Source organism: Emericellopsis cladophorae (assembly GCF_022114955.1).
Source record: "Emericellopsis cladophorae strain MUM 19.33 chromosome Unknown NODE_1_length_1489480_cov_119_871856, whole genome shotgun sequence".
In the NCBI taxonomy this organism is placed as follows: domain Eukaryota; kingdom Fungi; phylum Ascomycota; class Sordariomycetes; order Hypocreales; family Bionectriaceae; genus Emericellopsis; species Emericellopsis cladophorae.
The window spans coordinates 482,217-501,306 of NW_026250926.1; the positions used below are offsets into that span (position 1 = coordinate 482,217).

Genomic DNA, 19,090 nt, shown 5'->3' on the forward strand with positions numbered 1-19,090 from the left:
GCATCACGACACGCTGCGCAAGCACTCGACGGTTCCTGGAGGATCACATCACAGCGCGCGCGCGCAGTTTCAATTCCAGCCCTTGCTTGATCCCAACTACGCACGCCCTTCTCGCGACACATTCCCGATCACAGCCACTTCCAACCTGCGTTGCGGAGCCTCGACCTTGTCACCCGGCCCAGTCACTACACCAGCACGTTTTCCTTGAAAACCCCTGAGTGTAGATAGACGAGCCTAGAAGAAGAAAAGAAGAAAAGAGAAGAAAATCAAATTTACATACGCGTGTGAAGAAAGTTACCCATCGCCACAATGTCTGCATCCCCGCCAACCCAGACGACCAATTCAGCCAAGCGTCCCCTAGAGGCGCCCTCATCACCTTCGCACGAGGGTGACCAGCCCGACGCCAAGCGGCCCGCCCTCGACAAGGTCGTGCAGCACGACGATGAAGTCGAGCACGAAGCGGCCCCTGTCGCCACCGAGGAGCAACCCGCGCCCGAATCTGCAGCGCACGAGGATGGCGATGAGGACGGTGCTAGTGTCACTGTCGCCGAAGAGGCAGAGCCCATGCCGGAAGTAGCTGACCCCAAGGCGGCGGCGGCGACCGTGGCGTCCACAACAGAAACAGCCGTCAACTCGGCATCGGCTCACGACGAGACAGCCTGGATACACATCCGCGCTGTCATCTCCAGCCCCGAGGCGGCCACGATTATCGGCAAGGGCGGCGAGAATGTCTCCAACATTCGCAAGCTCTCCAACGCCAAGTGCACCGTCAGCGACTATCAAAAGGGGGCGGTCGAGCGAATCCTGACAGTCAGCGGTATAGTGGACGCTGCTGCCAAGGCTTTTGGCCTGATCATCCGCACCTTGAACAACGAGCCCCTGAACGAGGCCTCCACGGCCTCGTCCAAGACCTACCCCCTGCGCCTCCTGGTGCCTCACATCCTGATCGGTTCCATCATTGGCAAGGGTGGTGCTCGCATCCGCGAGATCCAGGAGGCGTCGGGTGCTCGACTCAACGCCTCCGACTCTTGTCTGCCCATGTCGAGCGAGAGGTCGCTCGTCGTTATGGGTGTTGCGGACGCCGTGCACATTGCTACGTATTATGTGGGCAGTACCCTACTGGAGCAACTGAACGAGCGTTTCGGAGGTCCCGCTGCCTCGGCCTACGCCACGCGCAGCGGCCAGCCTGCCGGCTCCATCCCCGGCGGGATGCAGGTCGTGCCCTACTCACCACAGCCCGCGTCCGGCCACTTTGGACGGGGCGAGAACTACTACCGCCAGAACGACCGTCGCGGTGGACACATGCCTCCCCAGGCGTACCCGCCGCAGTATCCTCCGCACGGCGGTCATGGACACCCTCAGCAGCCTGTGCCTCAGCCGTATGGAGGACCACACGCCGGCTACGGCGCCCCTGCGCACGCGCAGCCCCACATGGGCGGCCCGCCGCAGCAGCCGCAAGGCCAGCCTATGCCTCCTCAGCAGGGAGCCCCTGCCGGCGCGCCCGGTGGCCCGATCACGCAGCAAATCTACATCCCCAACGACATGGTGGGCGCCATCATCGGAAAGGGCGGCCAGAAGATCAACGAAATACGCCAGATGAGCGGCAGCATGATCAAGATCAACGACCCGCAAGACAATAGTAATGAGCGTCTCGTGACCGTGACCGGAACGGAGGAGTGCAACCGCATGGCCCTGTACATGCTGTACTCTCGTCTTGGTGAGTTCCCCAGCCCTTCAGGATATGAGCGAACAGAGACTAACGAGCTACGCAGAATCGGAGAAGCACCGCGTGTAGATCAGGTTGCTGCCCCAAGCGGTTTGACGACTGACCAGGAGACAACCGCGTGGGGTCGCTATCCGTCGTGTATTTTCTTTCTGTTCATTTTATACGTTTCGAGGCGCATCATCGGATTTACTACCAGAGGGTATGCAAAAAGCAAAGAACGATTATCTTGGCGTGGCTTGTTGGGGGCGGTTGAATGAATGCAGTGCAGGGACTATCGTAGAGCTTGTAATGAACGACAGTTTGTTTGACGTGAATGTGTCCATGGTGAGGTTGGATCTCGTCTGCTTGATCATACTACCACCTGCAATATCATTAACTAAGTTAGAGGCCTCAGACATACAGGCTACCCTACGTCCGGCCCAAGTTGACTTCCACACTCGATCACTTATTGCAAATATATCAAAAGTTGCTTTTCCAGAGCTGTTTGAATGTCTCGTACTCAAGAATAATCTCGATGTGCAGCGCCGTGGGAAGCTGTAGGGTTATAGTGGCGTACTGTCCGTCCGCCTACCACTTCTTTTCCACACAATACATAGCAACACAACTCCACCAAGACAAAACAACAACTTCTCACACTCCACCTGTTGACCACCATGAGCTTGCGATAGTGAATAAGTAGGAAGCTTCTGTCGCGCAGTGCTTCTAGCTGCCTACTACCTTACCGAGCGACGACACTGGCTCGTCTTAGCCATTACCACGCTCATTCACCACCATCATGGCCACCGCCCAGCATAGCCCCCCGGATGAACTATCAATCCTCACCCTGAACGTATGGGGTCTCCTCCGTATCTCTCCCCTCCGTCCCCAGCGCATGACCGAGATCGCCAAGCACATCAACACCCTCGCACCCGCTATCGTCTGTCTCCAGGAGCTCTTCACCCAGAGCGACTACCACCTCATCCGCCAGGCCACCGCGGATCTCCTCCCCTATGGCAAATACTACTTCTCCGGCGCCTTTGGCGGGGGCCTCGCCATACTGAGCAGGTACCCCATTGAGGAGAGCACCTTAACGCCCTACACCCTCAACGGACGTCCCACGGCCTTCTGGCGGGGTGACTGGTTCGTGGGCAAGGGCATTGCGCGCGCCACCATTCGCATCGCAGGAGGACCCCAGGGTCTCGTCGACGTCTTCAACACGCACACGCACGCGCCGTACGAGAGCGGGCCTCGCGACAGCTACATCACCCACCGCCTCGCCCAGTCGTGGCAGGCCGGCAAGCTGATCAGAGACTCAATGCACAAGGGACGCCTGGTCATTGCGGCGGGCGACTGGAACATGCGTCCCGACACAATGCCCTACCGCCTCTTGCTCGATCAGACCACGTCCGCGCTGCAGGACTCGTGGCGCGCGCTTCATCCCCAGAGTGCCCTGGGTCCGAATCACAAGACCCCTCCTACGGCGCGGCACAACATTGTTGAGAATGGCATGACCAGCAACAATGTACTCAACACATGGCGCTGGTCCAAGAAAGCGCAGAAGAAGCTCCTGAAAGGGGATTCCCAGCCCGTGCGTCCTGATGAAGCGGATCCGCATGGTCAGCGCCTGGATTACGTCTTTGTCTCGACATCTGTCGCCGGATCGGAAGACTGGCTCATCACGGATACAAGGGTGGTCATGACGGAGAGGCACCCAGAGCTGCACGTATCTCTGTCAGATCACTTTGGCGTCTTGACATCTTTAACGCGTTCTGGTGCAGATTCATCGCTACCCACTCGACCAGCTTCGAAGAGGGCGCAGGCGAAAGACAAATCTAGCCTCGACATGTACGACCGGATTCTGGAAAGACTGCAGTGGTACGTGACGCGAGAGCACAGCCAGAAGTTCTGGCGGGGAACTCGCTTCTATGGAGGGCTTCTCATATGGGTCGCCTGTTTGGTAGCTGTATGGTTTGTGCCGCACAACTACATTGCGTTCGTCCTCATGCTCGTCGCCAGCCTTATCTTGACTGGGTCCACGATCGAAGGGCTACTCTCGTTGCTCTTCTTCAGTAGCGAGCTGCGGAGCCTAAAAGAGTTTGAATGGGAGATCCGTAATGCAAAGGCAGTCGGCTCGGGGAACTCTCAAACCACATCCTACGAATCTTCCCAGGAGTGACACTGAGCAATGGTCCTGAGATATACATGCTCTCCACAATAACTATACAATAACGATAGAAGCATAAGAACTACTTGCAATCTCCCCCATCCAACAACATCCCGTAGGTGACGAACATGCCGATGTGGAGAGATGCTCTCTCCTGCCGCTCCTGGTCCAACGGAGCTTACACTCCCTCACAACAATCCCACATACGTCCTCGGCGTCATTCGCTTCCAGGTGTAACCGGAAAACGCCGTTTTCTTCCTGATGTCCAGAGCCACATCCCTGGTTTTAGGGTCTCGGAGGATCTTGTCGCGTGGTCTCTTGCGTTCTTTCGGACCACATTCCCTTACGAAGCGCTTGAGTAGCGACTTCTCGTCAAGAGGAACATCCAGTGCATCCTCAATCTGCTGGTCAACGTCGCGAAGGTTGGCTTCACCAGCAGGTTTGGAGACCAAGTCGACCGCCAAGTTCCGTGTTGCGGGATGGCACTCCTCTAGAACGCATCTGACCTCCGCTGGTGTGAGTGCTCGCTTTTCGCGCGCATTGGTCAAATCAGCGCCGGTGTCTGACTCGTCAAAGTACCGCGTGTCTTCCGGGCCGTCCACTCGAGGGACAAAGGGAGCTTTCAGCATGTGCAGCTCGTCCCATGGCACGTTTCTGAACCAACGATGAGCCTTGATGTCCTCGCCGTCATCCGCGAAGACGTGGCGCCCGAAAAAGTCTGTTGACATCCCAGCATCCAGCTGACCGTTGTCTTTCAGCTCGTATCTCCGGGAGCACAGACGGTCGCTCCTCTGCCGGATCAGCTTCAGTAGTAAATCCTGACCTTTGTCGGAGACATGAGGCTGTTGTGGGAAGAAGAAGCGAGATTGGAAATTCTGCAAGATGTTATCATGACGCATCCTCCACATCAGAACCATAACATACAGTGATATTCTCCTTCGTTTCCTGCCGACCCTCCTCAGCAAGGAAGGGCGTGTGGCCGTACAGACACTCGTACAAAATGATGCCAATGCTCCACCAGTCGCATCTCCCATCATACGCCTGTCCTTCAATGACTTCTGGCGCCATGTATTGGCTGGTTCCTACGACTGAGCAAGCTGCAGCACGAATTGCACTTCTATTCCTGCTTCCGACGAGGTCTCCAAGGTTGCGGCCTTCGTTATTGCTGCCGTGTCTGTCGATCACTTTTCGTTCGATGTCCTCATGGCGACTGACACTTTCCTAGAACATGCGATTCCTGTCAACCTGCTTCTGTGTATCGCGACGTTCCTTGCGATCTGTCTCGTCTCCTGCGAGGTCCAAGTTCAGTTTCTTGCAGAGCGAGTATCGGTGATAGTTATAGTATGACAGATCGTGAGACCAATGACCATCGAAAGCCAATCCAAAGTCGGAGATCTTGAGGTGTCCCGTGGCGGAGATGAGAAAATTGTCTGGCTTAATGTCACGGTGAATGAATTTGAGCCGATGCGTCTCTTCCACAGCCAGAATCATCTCGGCAATGTAAAAGCAAGCCACGCTCTCGACCAAGATGTTCTCGCGGACTAGAAGTCCGAGAAAGTCGCCTCCAGGCATGTACTCCATCACGAGATAGAGATTGGCAGCGTCCTGGAAGCTGCACATCAGAGTAACAACCCATTCTGCGTGTTCAGAAGCCACAAGGAAGTCTCGCTCCGCGCGCAAATGGCCCTCCTGGCTATTCCGCAGCATTTCTGACTTGCGAATGATCTTCATAGCGTACACTTGCTTGTGCTGAGCTGCAGACTGGTCTTGGTTCTTTTCTCGGACCAGCTTGACCACGCCGAAGCTGCCTTTGCCAAGCACTCTGACCGGTTCGTAGTGATCCAGAAAGGGCGAGGCGTCTATGGTGCCCCTGGCGGCGGCCTCACTCTTTGCTTCGAGCACTCGCAGCTCTCTCAAGTGGCAAGATTCCTGCGTAAGCACACCGGACCGTACGATGTCCTTTTCCCCTTCCCTCAGGTGAGGGCTGTAATAAAGCTGGGCCTCTAGGTGCCGCATTCTTCTGGCACGAGAGTCTGCGAGGTACAGCTTCTCGTTAAGCCGCACCTCAAGATATACCTTGGCAGCAGCGGCCCTTTCCACGGTAGCGATTGTAGGTTCAAAGCGCTCCGTGCCAGATTCAGCTATGGTGCAGAGGGAGAAGTCAGGGCTAGACTGAGTCCAAGGGAGACGGCGCTTAGGTCGGCGCATTGACTTCCCATTTGTGAGGACAGAAGTCCGCGAGTCGGTGGATGTCTTTTCGGTAGAGTAGCCTTCAGTGACACTCCGATCTGTCAACGGCGTGCTACCTTGTTCACTGCTTGTAGCTGATTGCACGTTGGGAGGAATGTAAACGGAGCTGCCGCGCCTTCCTGGCGGAATACGTGCAAGAGCTGTGCCATTGCTCGGAAGTCCGATTTGCTTCAGTTTTCGAACGAAATCCCGCGTCGTTGATCCTTTGTTCCCCTGTGATCGAGAAGACGATGAGCCGATCCGCGGCTCTGTCTTTGCGCGCACCAAGGGCTCCCCCACCAGGGTGTGGTCTTGAACCGCTTCTGTATTGGTCGGTGCAAGATCCACGGGTGTCGAGATCTCAGAGCCTATATTGTTAAGATAGCGGACATGAACAGGCATGAACATGCTTGCTGTACCTGCCTGGCTTGTCCTGCCAACAGCCTTGATGGCGCCACGAAGCTCGGACCACACACGAGAGCCAGCATGACGCCGCTTCGGCACCTCGCGCGGCGCTGGGGTCTCGATCTTCTGACTCACGGTTGGCGAAGGAGCAACACGGGGTAGCGGAGCTGGCTGAGCCATCTGTGGGTTGTCGGCAATTCGTCCGAGGGTGACGCGACTGCACCCGTCGCAATTTTGGCGCATCATGGGCGCCAAGAGGTCGAAAGAATGCGAGTAAGCTGATTACCTGGATGGTGAGTCTTGATAGATGGTAATGGATGAGTGGTATTGGATTCTAATGCACTGCTAAAGAAAGACTGTTGGCGAGCAAGACTCGGCCTGGTGGTCAGTAACAGTGATGACGACGCAGAAGAAAGGAGAGGGAAGACGCGAGCAGAGTACCTTAGGGCCAGAAGCGTTCGGACAACAGAGGAGAAGTTGGCAACTGCTCTTTCTGTGAGCACAGGGACGTGGAAGGTTCCTGCCTGCTCAAGTACGGTAGATAGGGGTAGTTACCATGCTGTCTGCGCTTGCCTCATGGGAGTGGCTCGCCGCTCACGAACACAGGGCACACAAGCAAAAGAAACCCAAGATACGGTTCAGCTTTTCTCATTAAGTCTTCCTTAATTGTGTCGATATCAGGATCTGGTTCATTGGCGTTCTCACAGGTTGATATCAGCATACCTTACAAAACAACTTTCCCCTGCACTCCGAGGAACCAATCCCCTCAATGCTTATCCTCGTCCTATCCTTCCCGCTGGAATCAATCCACTTTCGCAGGTCTAAGACTACACTGCCTCGGGCACCAAAAATCCAAATGAAAATGACAGAACGCCAAAGTGGTAAGGAAACACATTCATGTCAGCAAGACGAACTGCCTCATGTCGCTCCGTCTTGCTCAACCTGAGGGAGCCAGGAGCAGGACCCATCCGGAATCTATACAACCGCCATTCGCTCACTTGATCTCGAGCAGCTTGACATCAAAGGTCAGCTGGCTGTTGGCAGGGATGCCGGGCATGCCCCTCGAGCCGTAGCCGAGGTGAGCAGGGATGGTCAGACGACGCTCGCCGCCAATGGCCATGCCAACGACACCCACGTCCCAGCCCTTGATGACCTCACCCTTGCCGACCTTGAAGGTGAAAGGCTTGCCCTTCTTGTTGGCGTCAAACTGCTTGCCGTTAGAGAGCTTGCCAATGTAGCGAACGCCGACCGAGTCGCCGTTCTTCACGGTGCGACCGCTGCCAATGGTGCGGTCGTCGACGGTGACGCCGTTGACATTCTTGACGCCCACGGTGGCCTTGGTGGCCTTGGCCTTCTCAGCAGTGGACCCAGTAGGACCCTGCTCGAGATTCTTGGCGAACTGGACCTTCTTGTCCTTCTTGGCCTCCTCGGCGGCGGCGGCGACAGCCTCGCCCTTGTTGTTCTTGAGCTTCTTCTTGTCCTTCTTGGAGAGCTTGGCCTCATCGGCGGCCATGATCTCGTCGAGCGACTCGGCCTCGGCGGCGCGCTTGTTCTTGCCCTTCTTGGCCTCGACCAGCTTGGGGGCCTCCTCCTCGGAGTCAACCTCGGTGACGCGAGGGTTGTCAACGTCGTCGAGCTCGTCACTCTCGTCCTCATCCATGTCCTCGCCCATGGTGTAGTCGAGCTCATCAGGGGAGAGGTCGTACTCGTCCTCGTCATCCTCGTCGTCCTCATCCTCATCGGCCATGATATAGTTGCCGGTCAGGTGGATAGAGTGGGTACCGGAAACGACAAAGAAGACCTGCTCGCTGTGAGAGACAGTAATGTCGAGGGGCTGCTGGTAGTGCTGTAGTCAAGTTAGCATCAGCGAGTGATACGTAACGGAAAGGCCAATCCTCTTACGCGCTCGGTGTCGAGAGTGCAGACAACAAAGTCCTCCATGTCACCGCCATCCTCACTGTCGTCGTCCTCATCGTCGTCCTCATCCTCTTCGTCGTCGCTGGCGGGGGCCTTGCCCTTGGCCTTGGAGGACTTGGAGGCGCCGTTGGGCTTGGCATCATCCATCGCCTCATCATCGTCGCTGTTGGTAGCAGCGAGGAGCGCCTTAATGGCGGCAGACTGCTTCTGCTTCTTGCTCTTGGCGGGGTCGCTGGGGCCGCCGTTGGGCTCGTCATCAGAGTCTTCATCATCGCTGTTCTCGCCAATCAAGGCGCGCAGGGCCTCCTCGTCCAGCTCCTCATCCTCCTCATCGTCGAGGCCCGGGAAGGTGCGCTTGACAATGCGAAGGGTAGAGCGAGGGACGCTGGGGATGTTGCCACTCTCGTCCGCCTCAGGCTCCTGGGTAGGGTCGACAGCAGCCATGGTGATGCGGAACTGCAGGCGCCATTGTTAGTCGCGGAAAGTGGAAAACGGGCGCGCATCATCGCAGAGCACATGTTGACTGCGCGCGCGCGTGATGAATCGCAGAGGATGACTTACAGAGGCAGGGAAGTCAGTGCCAGCGGGGATCAAGATCTCGCCAGGCGGGATCTCGAGCCCGTACACAGGACCGGGAACGGCAGACATGATTGTGAAAGGCGTGGAAGAAGATTGATCTAAAATGACACAAGAAAGAGAGAGAGTATTGGATTGGCGATCTTGAGTGTGCGGAAAGGATCAATCACTTGTGGCACAGAGGAATGTGTAGTAGAGAGAGAAAAGGCGGATGCAAAAGTTCAGGACGCAGTTCGTGCAAACTGACGCCCTCAGGCTAACTTCTCTAGAAATTTTTGGAAGCCCCACAGCGGTGAGCCTGTAGCGAATCAAGACGTGCGATAAGACTCTAATCGATGACTGTCTCAGCAACGGCCGCGCCCCACTCAAAGTCACTCATGCTGACTGACACTGGCTCTTCCACGATATCTTCCATCAACGAGTGAACTTACGACTCGTTGTAGAACTGCTTCCTGTCGCCGACGTCTGTTATCACTAGACCAAACTCGGCAACTGGTCGAGGCCATCTGCCCGATTCCCTCGCAAACGCTGCCATCAGATCGTTGCCGTTGGTCACACCACCTAGTCATTCGTCAGCGCGTCTGTCTTCACGTGAATGACAGGAAAACTCACCACTGGACCACAGATTGCCATCTCTAGCCCATCTCTGATTTGCGCCGGTGAACTTGGCAGTAGGATACTTCTTCTGCAACTCCTCCTGCATCATCTTGGGCCCACTGACCGTCTTGCCGTCCAAGATGCCCGCCTCACCGCAGATAAGGACACCGGTGCACACGCTCAAAATGTCCACGCCCTCGACCTGACTGTGGTCATGGAGCCACTGCAAGCCCTCCTTCTCGAATCTTCCATGTGGCTGCGGGCCCGGAACCACAATGACGTTCAACTTGCCAGGCGCAACGTCGGCGTCACCATAGTGATGCGTGGCCTTGAGCGTGCTGCCTGAAGTCATCGGGATGTCCTTGCCGTTTCGCGGCGACGTGATGTACGAGATGGTCGTCTTGGGCGCCATGTCGATGATCTGTTGGGGGAAGGGGTGCGGTTCCAGATACTCCTTCGACATGGTTCCCAGGACATCGACAGTGGCCGCGTCGAGGAACTGGGCCTCATTGGGGATGAAGACGCCGATGTGGATAGAAGCAGACATGGTGTTGGACTTGTAAGCTTGGAGGTGATTTTACTGAGCAAGGGGAATTGTGCTCCTTCCAATAAAGCCGTCGTTGTGTCTCATTATATACCAGTAGCCAATACTGGGAGTCACGCTCGGACACCTCGTGTTGTATCCGGACGGGTTCGGCGACTGATGATGCGGCGGGCAACAATCATGCCGACGAACGTGGGCCCTGCATTGTATCAATTCATACACTCTTGCATCCGGCACACCAAACTTATCGCCAGCGCCAAACAATGAAAAAGGTGAATGTCAACCACCGTCGTACTACAGACTAGACACACATAGATTGTACCAACAGAGTCACAGAGCATGATGGAAATTTATGTTCAAGCGAGCCTTGAGCAGTCAACTGCCCGGGCGTTCTATCGTATTAGGATTACGGAGCAATCATTAGGTATGCCGCCAGCCTGAGACCATCCCAGATGCTGGCTCTTCATATCGGCTACCGCCCACTTCATTATGCCTCGGCGCGCATTTGCTCCGGCGGCTGGCTTCGTCCCCTTTCGTTCGGAGGAGTCTGTTCGTCGGCTCAAAAGCCCAAATCCACCCCCGTTGCCCTCTTGCCTGCTGTCGTTCATCGTGCCGTACCGTCCCGTTGTCAAAGCGAATGTGATGACCAGTCATAGACACATCGTACCTGATGTGTTCCCCTAAACTCCGGTCTTTGCTGCCAAACCCCCGCTTTAAAAGTATTATGCCAATGCCGATGCCATGCCAAGCCAAAGCATATGAACAAGAAATCAAAGGCAGTCGATCTATATACAGACATGTATCATGCTTCAATGGACCAAAGATCTGGTCAAACGCCGTTCTTCTCGGAAATGCAAAACGCGGGCCCAACCCGGATAAGTTGTCGGACCATGCTGCATTACGCCATGGCGGCCGCTGCGTCGTGGATGGACCGCGCACGCTGCCGCGTGACCTTCTTGCTGACCGTGTACACCAGGTCTATCGTCCAGAAATGGGTGATCTCCGCTTGTATACAAGGAATCGAGCCGTACAGGGGCGCGACCAGGGGAATCATGGCGTAGTCGGTCCAGTTGGACTTGAACGAGCGGTATGAGAAGCACATGCCCTCGGACAAGCCGGCTTCCCTCATTTCCTTTTCACGTGTGGTCACGCAGATGGTGTGGTAGCGCTCGTACATGAGGATGTAGCAGGCCACGGCAATGAAGCCCACGGCACGGATGGGCCCACACCATCCAATGACCCAGCGTAGGCTGGCAAGCTCTTCCTTTCCTTCAGTGGCCCACAAGAAGATGGTGCTCGCCAGGACGAGAACAGTCATGTGGACAGGCATAATATGAGCCTCGAACAGACGATGAGCCATGTAGAAGAGGTTCTCCAGGTGCGGTTCGGGCATGTCCTCCTGTGTCACATCGGAGAAGATGCCGCTCTCGCGTGGTGAGTTGGGCGTCTGGGGGCCAAGCTGGCTCTCAGGGAAATATGTGTCGAAGTTGCCGCCAGCAGATTGGTGCAGGGGCCGGAAAGCCCGTGTCGTCTGCTTTCGGTTCTGCCACATCTCAACCGTCTTGCGGAGGGCGAAGCCACTATCAAGGGCACCCCACATGTGGCGGAGAGCCTGCTTGTAACGCGCCTGCATGTCGACATAGAGACCACGGATGCCGCCTTTGCCACCGCCGGCCACATTGCTCTGACTGACAGGGCTCAAGATTGTGCGGTTGGTGATGTTGCCGTTGAGCGCAAAGAAGCACTTGACGTACATATGAAGATCCTCGCCAATGGCCTCTGCGTCGGTATCCCAGCCGCCAACGCGATCGATCAATTCGAGCGACAGCGAGTAAACCGACGTGGGTGGCGCGATGGCAGAGCCGCGGTAGAGACCCGACATGCCTCCAGCGCTCCACAGAATGTCAGCAATACGGACAATGGCGGGAACGCTGTGTGCATTGCGATCGAAGATGATGGGAGCGGCGTAGAGGGTAGTCGATGCGGTGTCAGGGTGGTTGAGGTGCATATCCGTGAGTTGCGCAAAATAGCTGGAGGCGAGATGACTGTCGGCGTCGATTCCCGTCACAATCACATTCTTGCGGTTCTCGCCATACTTTGCGCTCAGCTTGCGTGCGGCCCAGCCAATGTTGCTGCCCTTGCCAGCGGCCTCACCAGGAATGTCGCTTGGGTGGACAACGTAATCGATTGAGCGGAACTTTTTCGCGAAATTCTGCACCAAACCGAGTGCCTTCGCCTCGCCATTCTGCTCGCGCTGCTCCATGCCAAGGTAGACCTGGTGGGGCTCTGTTAGTTTCATTTTGGACCTGACTAGCAAGACTCAATTTGGCTCGCAATGGCTGGTTCGAGAGCGCCCCGCGCTCGCAGCACGTGGGTGGAACTCGTAAATTACAATTGATAAGGGAGGCGTGAACTTACATCGTAGCAACTCTGAGCCTGGGGGTGAGACGCCAATACCTCGAGAGTCTCCTTAAGCGTGTCGAGCTCTTCCTTGTAATTGGGGATGATGATGGCATGTGTCACAGAAGCCCCCTTTGGAAGGTCGCCCTCGTCGGTGTACATCTCTGGCTCAAAATCCCCGGCTTCGCTGCTGGTCGCAGTCGAAGGAGCGGCCGTCTGCGGCTCGGACGAGATTAGCGTTTCCGAGCTCGAAACCGAGGCATATGATCCGCGACGGTGCGCGGGGCGGCTCTTGAGGCTCCTGAGAGAGTTGCGCGTAGTGCGACTCAGGGTTTGTGTGATGTCCCAGACCGCCCAGCACGCGCGCAAGGGAAAAGTAGCGATGGCCAAGTGGACCAGAACGCAGTAGTACACGAAGATCCTTGTCCAGATGCCCGCACCCGTCGTTGTCGTGGGCGTTGTGTAGCCAGCGGTCTTGCTCTCGGGGTGCTCGAACGTGTAGCCATGTCGTTCGATCACCGACTCGGACGTGATAACCCAGTAGCTCAGAGCAATGATCGCAATCATGCTCAGGCCTCCCACCCGTCTCGAACACCACGCGAGAAGACTCATTCTTGCGGCTCGTAACCTGATTGCTGGACTATGCCGTGTCGATTAAGTGTATTTGGTTTCGAGTAGGAAATCCGCGCGTCCTAGGTCTAGTTGCGAACAGATCTGATCTGCGACAGTGATACGTCGAGGGCGAAATATGTCGCGCGCTTTAGGGGCCGAGGGTTTAAGGAGAGACGCGTTCGGAGCAAGCCGAGAGGAACCTCGTTATTGTTCGAGGGAGGGCGAGACGAGGAGGTGGGAGAGGGCGTGGGGAGGAGGAAAGAGGAAAGGAAGCCTGGAGGAGGAGGAAGGAAGGAAGGTAGGCGGTAAAAGGGAACGGACGGACAGAGGCTGTAGGTTCAGCGCGGCCAGGGATCAGAACCACGACTGGACCACGAGCGAGAAGTTGACGGGAGGGACAGGGCAATTGGTACAGCCTTGGCCCTTGGGGGTAGCGTACTCCACAGTGCCAAGCCCACCTATGGATAATCCCTGACCGGGGGTTAATGAGGGACCGAAATTTGGGTTGGGCGCCTTTCAGTACTATACGACCACTGGCACAGCCAGCCGTGGGGTCTGGAGCTGGCTGGCCTCAAGCCATGTGCGTTTTGCCGTCGGGTAGTTGAAAATGACAAGAATCACAGGTGCATCTGCCCGTTAGGTCCAGCAATGTTGTTGCTAGCTCATTGACCTAGAGCTTTCTAACCGACGAAGCACGCTGCAGGACTCAAGCACGGTGACGCGCGCCGGGGCTGTGGTAATAAGACATGAGCGCACACTGGTCAGATGGGCACCATGTGGTTGCTGTATTCGGGCTAGCTTAGATTCACCAGGAGCAACCATGTGCAGGGAAGACGACAACAAGAGACTGGCGACTGGAGACACCGCTAAGCGCTTGGCACTGCACATCGCGACGGAATCGCTTCCTCCCATGTATCCGTACCGGTAGTGATACTGATGCCTTACAGCCCATATCAAGAACGGAGGTTACGCACTGCTCCATTTCGCCGTAGGAAGAAAACCTAGTTGCCTTTTCCGTGCCGCGTCATGTCAGGGCCTCAGGGCCCGGTGTGTGCGTGGGAGCGTGCGATGAGCGCGGGCATGTGGGCGGCAAGAACATCTGGACCCGACGAGGCTGGCCTTCAACCGTCCGTCAGTCACAGCACAGGCCAAGCACCACTCAACCCACCCTCACCTCAGCCTAGCTACTTCAAAACAAGGCGACGCCTTCATTGATTAAAGCTTGTCATGCGCACTAGGGGCATGATCTAGTCGCTGGCGCGGGGCCATCTGAATCAATCGACCCTGTGCGAATCTGTGTTTTACTGCACTGCACTCACTGGAGGCTGAGCCTGGCGCTGCATTTTACAAACGTTATTGTAGTCCGCTGTCACCAGTCGTTCAAACAGTTGCAGTGAGAAGTGCTTTGTATTCTCGGTGCGGAAGATGTACATAAATGCGGCGATGTCGGACCTTCACGCCTCGCAAGTGCACTGTGGAATAGAGACAAAAAGGCCTTCCCACGGCCAGAAATTCTTCGTGAACGCGTTGGATGTTTGGACGGGGACGGGCCCTCCTGAAATCTCCGTCCTGCATTGAAGAGAACACAGCAGGTTTGTTGACATTTTGACAAGGTTCGTTCGCACAGGGTCACACTAGACATGCAGCAGGCTGTGGGTATAGCACCTGTACGAATATGCGGAGCTAATGAGTTTCTTGGTCCCAGTCGTGTAGGCCTCCGACCGTAGCGAGTATAATAAACGAGAATCCGAGATTGCCTTGTTGGTGAGTAGTTACTGGTGCACTTGTTGGCAACTTGGATCACGCGCGGAGCCAGCCGCATGATGCATCCCTCATCGGCTCATCCAAGTCATCGTGATGGGAGGCTTGGGAGCACACACTAGTAAATCTCTCTGCCTCTATCAGTGTTCCGCGATCTCGCAGTTGGCCGTTTCTATGTTCTCTCATGCGATGACGACGCCTCACACGGGGTTGGTGTGCTCCTAGAACGCAGGGTTCGCTGCCACGTTCAGACTGAGTATTCTTCGAAGTAGGATGCCGCTAATAAGGGTACGTAAGTAATTGAACGTACCGAGTCTGTAGCTAAACCTTTTCGCAGCTGACGTGTCCATCAAGCCGACGGTCTGCCCCGTGGTGTCCATCTCCTTGAGGGCGGCCGGTATAACAAATGTCAATGCGACACTGGGTTTATTATGCACGTCTAAGAAACTGCACAACTGATGATGCGGGAGATCTGTACGACCTTACTGTGCATGTACGTACCGGTATCTGGATGCCCACTACGTAATTATAACAGTCCCGTAGCGACAAAATGCCTCGAGCTGGAGCCGCATTGGGTTCTTGTCTCATGAAAAGCATGCTCTGTCAAATTTGCACAGTATTAATACCAGCTCAGCTCCTGGGAGAGTTGCCGATTGGCCCCTGCTGCTGTAATTGCAATCGTGAAATGTACTCTCATTGGCTCCCTGGCCCGTTCCGGGAAATGAATTTCGTGACAGAACCCGCAGTACTTGTACAGTTGTACTTGCGATTGGGACTGGGATTGAAAGTGGCATAAAGCGAAGCTGCAATAATATGGCCTATGTCGTTATTAAGATCATACTCAGCGTACGGATATATGATGTTTATATAGGTACGTGAACCAATCATTTGTTCAATGAAATAGAAAATGTATTATTGTAACTTTGTTACTTTTGACAACTCAAGCGAACATCGTTATGGGCATAACCATGTTCGCAACCCCCCACTGTCTAGGGCAGGTCTCTCATGACCTTCACCTCAAGTCCCACAAGATCTACATCCACTGGTCCAGGGAACCCAGATCATCTATCCTGGAAATCATGGAATTTTTACCATCCTACTACAGTGTTCACTGCACAGGAGACAACTAGCACGGTCGGTGCTGGGGCTGGACCATTTCCCGGACCTGCTACGACAGCGATGAAAGAGTTTAACCAAACCGTCACTGCCATTCAGAAACTAGCCCTAATTTCGTGTTCAAGACGAGTACCGTGATAGCAGAATGCGTGAGACGCCGGACAGTGACACAATGGATGCTGTGGAGGAAAAATTGTCCAGAGTTCCGGGTCCCTCACCGTTGCAGAGGGGCGTGTACTTTTTGATTGTGAGAAGCATCTTCGTAACCAGAAGCGAGCGGTATGCGAGTGTCCGAACATGGCAGTTTTAACCTTCAATGTTGCCATCGGCGGCCTCGTTGGTGATGAGCAGAGCCGTTTGTGATAGTCCTGCAAAGCGACGATGTCGGCTTTGGGACGTGCTTGTAAGAATGTACAGGGTATCATCCTAAACGCCGTTAAATACATTGCTGGTTTCCCGTTTTGAGCGCCAGCTCACGGCCAAGAGCACCACATGAGCAGCCGAGCTGTAACCATTCAGCCGTCGTCTGCCGAGCGCGTGCTCTGTGCCATAATATGGTCCTGGACGAAGCACATCAACGCGAGTTTCCAAATGACGAGTGATATCGCCCTGATGTAGGTGTCGATAGTGACACGAAGTCGTTGGCTTCCAGTCACGACCACGTTAACACAATCTTCTGTCTCTCTCTCGTGCTTCAGGCCTCCTTCTCGAACAGCTTCTGGATCGGTTTCGCGGCCTAGGTGCCTCGTTAGTACCCTAAAGACCAGCGGGCGGGCTTGTACCTACGTCAATGAACTTCTCTAGATCGTTGTCTAGGTTGGCCAGGTCCTCCTTCCGCCGCTTATTGTCCGCAATGAGTTTCTGCTTCCTCTTGAGCAGCTCTTGGCGCTGGTTCTCAAGCGTCTCTCTTTCGACACGTTCGTGGTCTATTCGCGCAAAGAGCAGAGCATTTTCGTCGTCTGTGGCCTGGTCGGGATATTGTGCGAGGAATTCGTCCACCGGCATCAGCGGTAGCTGGCGGTACTTGTGACTATGATCCTGGTTAGATAGTCCGCGAACCACAAGAGCGTCTGGAGCCAGCATACTCGTAGCTTTCGCACGCGGCAATCTCATCTTGTAGGTGATTTTGCTCGTAATACAGGTTCTGCAGCTGAAGGTGCAGCTTATCCACTGTCTGGCGCGCCTCGAGCGTCACAGCTTTGGTATCCCTCGCTGCCAGGTTCGCATGTCGATTGAGGCCCCTCAGCTGTGCGACCGTGGCGAGGAGCAGTGATTGTTGTTTTGATATCTCGGCCTTTTGCGTCGCGGAGAGCGTATCCGAAGTGTTTTGATCGATGAGGTCGACAAGCGCGTGCGCCTGATCGCAAGCCTGGTGCGAGGTTTGCAGAATGGAATGCAATCTCTGGTCCGTTATGAGATTATCAACGTTCATTGTGGCGGCTTGGAAATGTTGATGATAGATAGTTGTGGAAGTTCTGAGTGTTCAATGAGGTCGAATCTATTTTGGTGCAGGCTGCAGCAATGTTGCGCTAGCTCCCGCTTCTCATTACGTGCGGGAACGGCAATGGTCAGTGGTCACAGGCTCACGGTTCATGTCAGGTTTGAGTCAACCTCTTTATTACTACCTCGTCATACTTCACATGCGGGTTTTCGTTCCCAGACTCTTCACTGTCACTTTTAATTTGCGCGACTATATTGGCTGACTAACCTTCCGTGTTGTCACGGTCTTTCACTCCTGCTGCCTGCTTTGGAACCTCTGATACCTCTCCTCACGCCATTTCGGTCCTCGCGTCCTCACCATCCAAATGACAGGGCTGGCGGCCAGAACAATCGATGCCATGGAAACATATGTCCAGTCATAGCCCCACGCGTCAATCATGTATAGCACCACGGCTGTGCTGACGGCAGAGTATGAGGCTCTCGTCAAGTTGAAGCACGAGGACACGCGCCCAGGGTTCATCGGATACAGGTCAATCATCAGCGTTAACAGGATAGTAATCAGCCCCGCAAGCCCAAACCCTGCGAAGAACAAGACTACGAGAGGCGCAGCAAGAATCGTGCCTGCATCAATAACCCAACCCCAAGACGCGATCGCGGCCAGGATGAGGGCAAGACAGGGCCATATGATGTCCAACCTAGCCTTCTCAATCGGAAAGTTCCTTACGTCGTCGCCTTTTCGTCGATCAGGCGACACCCCAATTCTCTTTGCCACGCGATTGTAATGCCAGCTGAGAACCCTGCCCATCACGAGGGTGCCGAGTACCGATCCTATGGCGAACGGAATGAAGCATAGTCCGACTTGGACATCGTTGAAGTCGTACCGACGGCGCACGTCGTCCTGCAAAGGGAAAATCATGGCATAATTCGCCATCACGAAGAGAGACATGAAGATCATGAGTGGTCCCACGTCTTTCTCGAAGACGATGCGAACCGCGGCCCAGATGTTGGGGATGGGGATTTTGCGAGGAAGCTTCGCAGGGCCGGCTGTCTGCTGCCGAGGGCTTGATTCTGGGTTGGTGTTTGATGCAGCCCGTTTACGGTGTAAGCGAGCTGAGATGAGCGAGTTGCTCATTCTTGGTGGAGGTACGGAGCCGTTGCCGACTACTTTCCTCGCTGTCTGACGATGGTCAGTTCAGCGTATTGGGCAATGAACAGGGATGGAGCACCTAACCCCCGGCACGAAAGGGACACAGACCAACAGGAACAAGCCTGTGAGAATGACGAGGAACCCGAACGTGGATCTCCATCTGAGATATTGCGAGAGCAGCCCACCGATGACCGGCGCCAGAGCTGGAGCAAACTGTACGCTGGCTTGCACAGCTGCCATGTACCGTCCACGATCAGCACTTGTCGTCAGGTCACCGATTACTGCGCTTCCAATGGCCACGGTAGCACTGCTGCCCGTACTTTGCATGGCTCCCAGTACCATCAGGGCTGCATAGTTATTCTGCAGCGCCAGGCCCACATTTGCACCGATGTAAATCGAGAAGGTCATCATGTACACCGGTCGCCTTCCAATCTGATCACTCAGGTCTCCGAAGAAGAGAGGCGCGATCGCTTGCAT

General features: G+C 55.3%; 9 protein-coding genes across 9 annotated transcripts; 2 read left to right on the plus strand and 7 right to left on the minus strand.

Annotated features, from left to right (window-relative positions):
• Positions 1-309: 309 nt before the first annotated feature.
• Positions 310-1,795, plus strand: J7T54_006028 (uncharacterized protein; the record flags this gene model as incomplete). Its single annotated transcript, XM_051502992.1, has 2 exons — positions 310-1,717; positions 1,773-1,795. The coding sequence occupies 2 exons, from the start codon at positions 310-312 to the stop codon at positions 1,793-1,795; spliced, it is 1,431 nt and encodes a 476-aa protein (XP_051366550.1).
• A 706-nt stretch (positions 1,796-2,501) lies between these two features.
• J7T54_006029 (uncharacterized protein) lies at positions 2,502-3,881 on the plus strand (the record flags this gene model as incomplete). Its single annotated transcript, XM_051503003.1, has 1 exon — positions 2,502-3,881. One exon carries the CDS (start codon positions 2,502-2,504, stop codon positions 3,879-3,881), a length of 1,380 nt encoding a protein of 459 aa, XP_051366551.1.
• A 176-nt stretch (positions 3,882-4,057) lies between these two features.
• Positions 4,058-4,937, minus strand: J7T54_006030 (kinase domain containing protein; the record flags this gene model as incomplete). The annotated part of the gene is made up of 2 exons (XM_051503014.1): positions 4,058-4,744; positions 4,794-4,937. 2 exons carry the CDS (start codon positions 4,935-4,937, stop codon positions 4,058-4,060), a joined length of 831 nt encoding a protein of 276 aa, XP_051366552.1.
• Positions 4,938-5,090: 153 nt separating this feature from the next.
• Positions 5,091-6,683, minus strand: J7T54_006031 (uncharacterized protein; the record flags this gene model as incomplete). The annotated part of the gene is made up of 1 exon (XM_051503025.1): positions 5,091-6,683. The coding sequence occupies one exon, from the start codon at positions 6,681-6,683 to the stop codon at positions 5,091-5,093; it is 1,593 nt and encodes a 530-aa protein (XP_051366553.1).
• An 814-nt stretch (positions 6,684-7,497) lies between these two features.
• J7T54_006032 (FK506-binding protein 4) lies at positions 7,498-9,068 on the minus strand (the record flags this gene model as incomplete). The annotated part of the gene is made up of 3 exons (XM_051503036.1): positions 7,498-8,349; positions 8,406-8,876; positions 8,982-9,068. 3 exons carry the CDS (start codon positions 9,066-9,068, stop codon positions 7,498-7,500), a joined length of 1,410 nt encoding a protein of 469 aa, XP_051366554.1.
• A 355-nt stretch (positions 9,069-9,423) lies between these two features.
• On the minus strand, positions 9,424-10,140 carry J7T54_006033 (uncharacterized protein; the record flags this gene model as incomplete). The annotated part of the gene is made up of 2 exons (XM_051503047.1): positions 9,424-9,557; positions 9,609-10,140. The coding sequence occupies 2 exons, from the start codon at positions 10,138-10,140 to the stop codon at positions 9,424-9,426; spliced, it is 666 nt and encodes a 221-aa protein (XP_051366555.1).
• An 895-nt stretch (positions 10,141-11,035) lies between these two features.
• J7T54_006034 (uncharacterized protein) lies at positions 11,036-13,149 on the minus strand (the record flags this gene model as incomplete). Its single annotated transcript, XM_051503058.1, has 2 exons — positions 11,036-12,412; positions 12,556-13,149. 2 exons carry the CDS (start codon positions 13,147-13,149, stop codon positions 11,036-11,038), a joined length of 1,971 nt encoding a protein of 656 aa, XP_051366556.1.
• Positions 13,150-16,720: 3,571 nt separating this feature from the next.
• On the minus strand, positions 16,721-17,458 carry J7T54_006035 (THO complex subunit-like protein; the record flags this gene model as incomplete). The annotated part of the gene is made up of 3 exons (XM_051503070.1): positions 16,721-16,762; positions 16,813-17,056; positions 17,112-17,458. 3 exons carry the CDS (start codon positions 17,456-17,458, stop codon positions 16,721-16,723), a joined length of 633 nt encoding a protein of 210 aa, XP_051366557.1.
• A 297-nt stretch (positions 17,459-17,755) lies between these two features.
• J7T54_006036 (uncharacterized protein) lies at positions 17,756-19,090 on the minus strand (the record flags this gene model as incomplete). The annotated part of the gene is made up of 2 exons (XM_051503081.1): positions 17,756-18,643; positions 18,722-19,090. 2 exons carry the CDS (start codon positions 19,088-19,090, stop codon positions 17,756-17,758), a joined length of 1,257 nt encoding a protein of 418 aa, XP_051366558.1.